Source organism: Diadema antillarum, unplaced genomic scaffold, assembly GCF_040938485.1.
Source record: "Diadema antillarum isolate AM-2024a unplaced genomic scaffold, OU_Dant_1.0 scf00000035, whole genome shotgun sequence".
Taxonomy (NCBI): domain Eukaryota; kingdom Metazoa; phylum Echinodermata; class Echinoidea; order Diadematoida; family Diadematidae; genus Diadema; species Diadema antillarum.
Window position 1 is genome coordinate 350,345 of NW_027270924.1, and position 7,314 is coordinate 357,658.

The following is a 7,314-nucleotide window of genomic DNA, read 5'->3' on the forward strand; positions in this document are numbered from 1 at the left end:
CTCATTGTCGGTCAATATCAATCAAACAAACAATACGTGAAGGGATGTTTTACTTGTATTTCATTTTATTTCCATATCAATTTTTGAAATATGAAAACATGGCAATGCCATGCAGATAATCATAATATTAGTGAACTAGTAATAATGTGCATATACCCCTAGCATGATATGTAGAAAGTGTTGTATTTGAGCATATCTTTCGTATCTGGCTAAATCAATCATCTGGATGCCCGCCAGTGCTGATCTGGCTGGATAATCAAGGTTCCACTGTAGGCCCTAAATGGTTACAATTCAATTCTACTCACTGTATAGTTATTTTACCATTGGGGTCAAGAATGAGTACCAAAAGTCTTTCTTGATTTTTGTTTTTGACCCAACATTTTAAGGTTAAAGGGATGGTATAGTTTTGGTTGAGACCTAACTTCAGGTTTATAATATTTTTGAATGAGATAATGATAAACCTCTTATAAGATGCGAAAGAGCATATAATTTCAAGAGGAATTCAACCTTGATTTGATGAAAATGGGTTTTGAAATGGCTAAAATATCCAAGACAGAGCTATCCTTGTAAAAGGTAGGACCCGCCTTTAATTACGATCGCTTTGTTTTACTTTGTTTTTGGATGTCTCAGCAATACTAAAACCAATTATCATCAAATAAATTTTGAATTCCTCGTAGAATGGTATGCTCTGTACTATTTTATAAGTGGTTTCTTAATATCTCGCAAAAAGTCAAAAGCCCAGTCTTCATGTCCACCGGTACTACACCGGCCCTTTAAGTCTGCTCCGTGTTCACGGTTATTTGATCAAAAGAGTGTTGTCAAATAACAAAAATGTAAAAGTGTTTCATATCAAAATTTTGTAGAACATTGATGATTTAAAAAAAAAGAAAAAAAAGATAAAACATGGAACTTGTGGAATATTGAAGTTGCAGATGCAACAACCAGTGAGTGGTATTGGTGAAAATCGTATGAGGCAATTTGGATAATGTGGTGATTTCATTTGATACATCACAGGGTGCTACATAACTGTTCTTTACCACTTGCCCAGTTAGGCAAGTAGATTTTTGAATTTTAATGGAGCTCCTGCCCAAACATGAATTTTACTTGCCTGAAAAGAAAATCCCAAAAGATCAGAAACGAAACACAGAAAATCACTTGTAAGTCAAGGGCTTGATAAAACACAATCATTTGAATAAACAGCACTATGTTGATTCACATGCTTTCACACTGGATTAACAAACTTGGTTCGATCGGGTGTTGGTATTGGATTGCATTGGGGCTTCTTCATGTACGTGTTGGAAAGTTGCTGAAATGAAAATTCAAGTGCTTTGCATTGATCACTAAGCAGTCATTATCTTTTGGCTTTAGTATGGTTGAATTTATGGGTTTGAAGGGGAAAAATTTAAAAATCACAAAATTGTCATTTCGTGACAAACTTGTTATTTCTTCAACGTAATTGTTATTTTGATGATAATATAACTGATTTCATGACGAAAGAGACCCTGCGACACTTGGCACCCCATAGATACCTATGAACTTATATTCAATCATCACGGATCATTGTCTGAATGTAACTAGTGATATTATTCTCATGTCCCTTTGTCATGAATACATTCCACATAGTGGGCCTGCAGGTTTAGAGGTCTAATTTACCTTTGGGAACAGTGATTTTAAGAATTTTCAAGATATTACATATGATGCATATGAGTCGGTCTGTTGTACCACAAAACATTCTACCATATAAAGTTTTCGCAATAAAGCCTAAAATATATTAAAGGAGATATAAGTATTTTTTCTTGATAAACTGTAACTGTAGATGGTTTAGTCTGGAAACATTTTTATTGTAACTATTGTTCACATTTTGTATATTCAACAATACTTACATTGATTTTATTGATTCAAATTTTTACTGTGGTTGTTTCTATCCTAATTCACATTTTAGAACTATTTTAAAGCACTAATGCTGGGTTTTTGTTTCATCTGCAAAAGGTAAATTATGCTTTTAAGAATTTTGCAAGTGAGAAAGCAACCATTCTTTCTCATCCCAAATTTCACAGATGCTACTGCAGGGCCAAGAACACAATAAAAGAGGCAAAAGGATTATGGAAAATCCAGGGCAAAAGAAGAAGAATAAGTTATATTGGCATAATACGACCAACCCTAAAAATGTCCCCGACTGTAGAGATTTAAAAAAAAAAAAAATCTTCGCTATCATGATCGCAATAGCACAATATTTCGATACCGATAGTGCAATTGTTATCACATTGGCGCAGTTGCCATCTTTTCCCATATTTCGCCGGTTCTCATTTGAGTATCACAATTTGAGAGACTTCATGAAATAGATTTTGCTTTTCTTTGAATGTTTCTCATGGCTACATATGAGCAACTTTGGCCATTCTGAGATTTATGTAAAGACTTTTATGTGAGGATTTCATAAAATGGTGTAGAGTTTTATTGCTCTGTTTTCCAAAAGAAAAAGAAAGAAGAAGAAAAGAACAAATCACTACATGTAAAAGTAGGAAATAAAACAAAAATCAAAACAAATGATATGAACAGATTCTAGGGAAAAGCCTAGTCTCAATACCATAACATATCTAATGAAATCTTATGTTGCCCGTCTGTCAAATTTCTCACTCTCTTTTTGATTTTCATATCTTACATGATGGAACATTATCAGGCTTGTGGTTTTGTTTTCCTTTTCACAGAAATGATTTCCAGATGTAAAAACATTTAATGAGGGTTTTTGGTTTAGTTTGTTGATTTCTGTTCACTTGATGGTACAAAAGCCAAATGCCATGTGGCACATGTAGCGCATTTTGTAGATATGTGTACATCTGTATTTTGATTTATTTTGCATCAGGTGCTTGTGGGAGGAACAGTTGCAAAGATTTGTTCCTGGAATGTATTAACATTTTATGAGAATCGTAAAATTAGCAGAGCATTGTAAATAAGTGTATTCAGATGTGTGGGTATTTTTCCTAAGTGAGATAATGAGAAACCTCTTATGAAATATGAAAGAACATATAATGTTAAGAAGGTTTCAACGTTTATTTGATGAAAATTGGTTTTCAAATGGCTGAGATATCCAAAAAAGTGATAATTATAAAAGGCGACAGGCCACGCCTTTTATTAGGATCTCTTTGTTTCACCTTGTTTTTGAATAGCTCGCAAAACATTAAAAAGCTATTCAATCTTCACCTCAACCAGAACTGTACATGCCCATTAATCGTAAATATCTCAAATCAACAAGAATGGAGTTAGATCGTTTTTGCAATCAAGCTTTTCATTTGAACATCATCACACAGCCCAGTCAGCAATGTTTTGGTAATTTCCGCAATTTAGCCTCCACCATGTTTAGCACTGTCATTAAAGGGGACTTAATGATTTTCAGACTTTTACATTTTAACAGTTTGGCCTACGGATCGGTTTTGCTAGGTAGGCCTACACAGTTTCAGGATTTATAGTGACTTAGATGAGAAATAAGAATTTGGGTTTTTTTCTCAAAATTTCTTCCAGATTACAATGAACAAGGATGATGACATGGTAGCTTCATCTTAAGAATCCATGAGTGGGAGGCTCAAGGAAGCAGAACTGAAGAAGAAAGCATGCATAAATTATACACAATCAGTCTTGTAAATGGAATTACACTGCTACATTTCCAAAATGAGCCTCCTCTGTCATCCTATGTCATCCTATGTGCGCCTCCTATGTCATCGATCATCCTCGTTCAGCGTAATTTGTTTTTAGTTTTGCAGAATATTGGTTTATCTGCTCAACAATCACAATTAACAACACAAATCAAAACACGGAGCTGTTGATTTATGTACTAGATGATGTGAAATTATGAAAATAGACTGGGCTTCCCCCTTTGATCTTATATTAGAGCATGTCATACAACAAGTATGGTATCCTCTCATTCAAGATCACATGCTGAAAATGAAACCATATGAACACCCTTGCACACACACACGTGGTAGGGGGAATCCGGCTTTGTTTCTTATGGATACTCTTGCTCGTAATTCACCCGTGCTGCTCTGATGACTTTTCTGCAGAAAAGATAGCCCAAGGACTGAAATCAAGACTAGTGTTGAGGAGGCGATTATGGACATTTAGTAGTTTCAATGCACCAAACTGATGACTGTGATGTCATAATGTGGTTAGTCTTCAGGCAACATCCATCACATGATATGACAATATTTGTGATGTCATAAACTTGTTTAATCCTCACGCGACATCCATTACAGATATCCATCAGGTGGTGCAATGATGTAAACTTTATTCTCTACATGTACCAGCTGATATGATTGTATCTCATGTATCTCATGGATTCCTCAGGACTTTTTTTGAGATCGCATTGTCTATCACTTCAACATATCAATTGGGTGAAAACCTTGTTTGTTTGTTTTTTCATGATGTAGGGATGGGGGATCATCAACCCTTTTGAGGTTTTTTTTTTTCTGTGATTTTTGTGTTTGTTTGTAAGAAAACCCTGTGAACAGTGGTGAAGGATACACAGTTGACTTTGGCCACATTCAAGTTCTCAAAATCAAAGCAAAGCAAAGCAAAAACTAATGTATACCACACCGTACCGTGCCAGATTGGGAGCGTTCGAGTGCTCTGTGGAGAAAGTGTACCTCATATGAGTCAGAGGGGTGCACATATATTTTTTTTTTTTTGCAACAGGGTCATGCACTTGCCCCGCTTGCGCTACATACAGGTGTCCCATCGAGAGAATCAGCTGTTTGTGTAATGACGTAGTGCGCGTTATGGGCATTCTTCTCTCTCATGCCAAATTGTACCTGGTTCGAGATGGTGCAATTTTGGAGCATGTCAGGAAGCATGTCAGGAAGGTACGATACGCTAAGGAACACTTTGGAGCATTCAAGCGCTCCTCTGGTGCAGATTCGGTACGATATGATATGCTTCAGGAGAGCACTCAAATTCACCTTTTGATTGGTCGCCTTCAGTGTCCGCATAACCCCCCCCCCCCCCCCCCCCCCAAACAAAGGCCTTAGTGGATGTATGATCATTATCCCACCATAGTCAGGTACCCCTCTTGGCAGGTGGGTTGAGAGGGACATCATGGGGAGAATATCTTGTCCTGGGATGTATGCACCAAGCAGGACTCTATCCCCTGATCTGTGTAGCAGTACAAAGCCAGAAATGACTTGATAGCTGTTGATATGTTTTGATGTTGACTGTGCTGCTTTGTGAACGTGATTTTCTTCTGTCTAAAGTCTGTCTTTTTCTGTTCATCCATCCAGCTCTCACAGGATAGGAAGCCTGCCATCGGTGCCGACACGCGCCCCTTCGTCTCCAACCTCCTCCAGCGGGCCATACGGTCCGCCGGGGCGCAGCCAGTCACCAGCGAGGAGCGGCTGATCAACGACGTGCGGGCAAGCCGCGAGCTGGGCGACGCCTGCGACAAACAGGTGAAGAGCGCCATCAAGCAGCGGCTACGCCAGGATCCGGACTACGACGCCCAGAAGTTCCCCAACACGGAGAAGTACTTCCAGAAACAATGAGTGTGCCCTGGCCGTTTAACATAGGAGTACTTCGGACATACAAACAGACATTATCTGCGACCTCATTGAGCCAGTATGTAGCTTGAGGTCTAAAATATTTACGATGGACAAAAGATTATAAGATGTATTTGCTAAGTTATTAATCTTCAGACACTTGAAATCACCTGTTGTGTGGCTGCATAGCCATAGCTACCCCTGTTGACTGGAGTCCACCATGCTACATGTGCATTACCACTATAGTAATTAGCCCTCGATCTTAAATGTTTTGTTTGAAAGCTTCAAAAGAAAATGAGAGTTGCCTTGGGATATTGGATGTTCTTATGACCATTTGCTTCAGCTTTTCCCTCGTTACCAAGACTCCTGTATGGAAGATACACCTCTCCGTCAAACCAAGACACAAACAAGCGCAAACGCAAGCAAGCAAATCGCCTCAAAATTGGCCCAAAGCGGAGAAATTTGACCATGGCCAAAATGGTCAACATTAATGACCATTTTGATGGTCTAACAGACAGAGAAGACCAACAAGGTGCAATGATGAGTGTTTGCCTCATGGCGGTCAAAAAGGTGTGTCTGGTATAGAAAGTCGAGTCACAATATTGGTCTCACTCCTGTTTAATCATTCTCCAGGGGGTGAAACATGATCAAAAAAGCATGAAATCAAAATTCTGTCAAATGTATGAAGGATTCAATATCTTTCACGTTTGATATCTGTCTACATCGTACGTAAAAAAAAAAAAACTTGTTTCATTTCCATTCTGCAATTTGCATAATGGGTTTTCCGCTCGAACTACACTCAAAAGTCTGAAAGGAAAGACAGTGGCTTCATCTCTCCAAAATTTCATGTGTTTTCTGAATATATCTATCAGTATCTTTGGCATGACTGTTTGAATTGATTAGGCTTGGGCTTTTCTACTTTATCGACATTAGAGGCCTATAGGTTGCTTGACAAGCAAAAAAGCACTTCAGTTTCACACTTGCACTCTAGTGGGAAATAGACTCACAGGAATGCACATTTGCAATCCATTATCACCTGCATACTCTGATTGGGTTCTGAATTATGTCAAATAAAGAAGCTTAACAAACAAACAAACATGTACATAAAAGGTAGCCTGCTGGTTGAGGAAGTATGGTACAGTAGGAAATGAAAAATAATATGTTTCTGTTGCTATGTGGTACACTACAGCATTTTATTTTGTTTCCATATTCCTCAGATAAAGATACATTTGTGTAAGTACAGTACAGTTTGCAAAAAGGAACTGAACAGTGGTGCAAATGGTCATTTTAAAGGTAGTGTGTGGCCACTGAAGGGAAAAGAAGAAATCTAGGAATAAGATGGAAGCACCTTTCATAAGAGTGTTCCTTTCATAAGAGCAGGCCCCTTTGAATATTAACATTGCACATATTACGGAGAATGGATGAGCAACTACAGAACTGATGAATTCAGTGTTTTAAACCTCAGAATCCTGAGATTAATTAAGGTATACTGCGTGCTGAATAATACTGGTATCTACTCATATTTCTAATCATGCAATGCAGTGAGATAAAGCTAGAGTGGTTGAACATAGTCTTTTGTCCACTCTCTTGTTTTACATGTTCATCAGTCTTTTCCTGTTGTTTCTGGCCTCTTAGTCCCCCATGAGGATCTGAACAATTGCTAATAATTGTTAAACACACAGGTTTGTGCTTGAGCTAGATAGTGTCCTACGTTTTCCATCCCACCTGCCCACGAGCAGCAGATTGACTCCAGAGGGCGCCCTATTTGGGATCCACAGCTCGGTGCCCGTCTAAA

General features: G+C 38.2%; 1 protein-coding gene across 1 annotated transcript in view; it reads left to right on the forward strand.

The window, feature by feature from the left end:
* Nucleotides 1-7,108, forward strand: part of LOC139744405 (large proline-rich protein BAG6-like) — a 69,476-nt gene extending 62,368 nt beyond the window's left edge. The window contains exon 25 of the mRNA XM_071654848.1: nt 5,265-7,108. Within this exon, the coding sequence (XP_071510949.1) occupies nt 5,265-5,525 (261 nt within the window). The 3' untranslated portion in view covers nt 5,526-7,108. The remainder of the gene's footprint in view (nt 1-5,264) is intronic.
* Nucleotides 7,109-7,314: the final 206 nt, after the last annotated feature.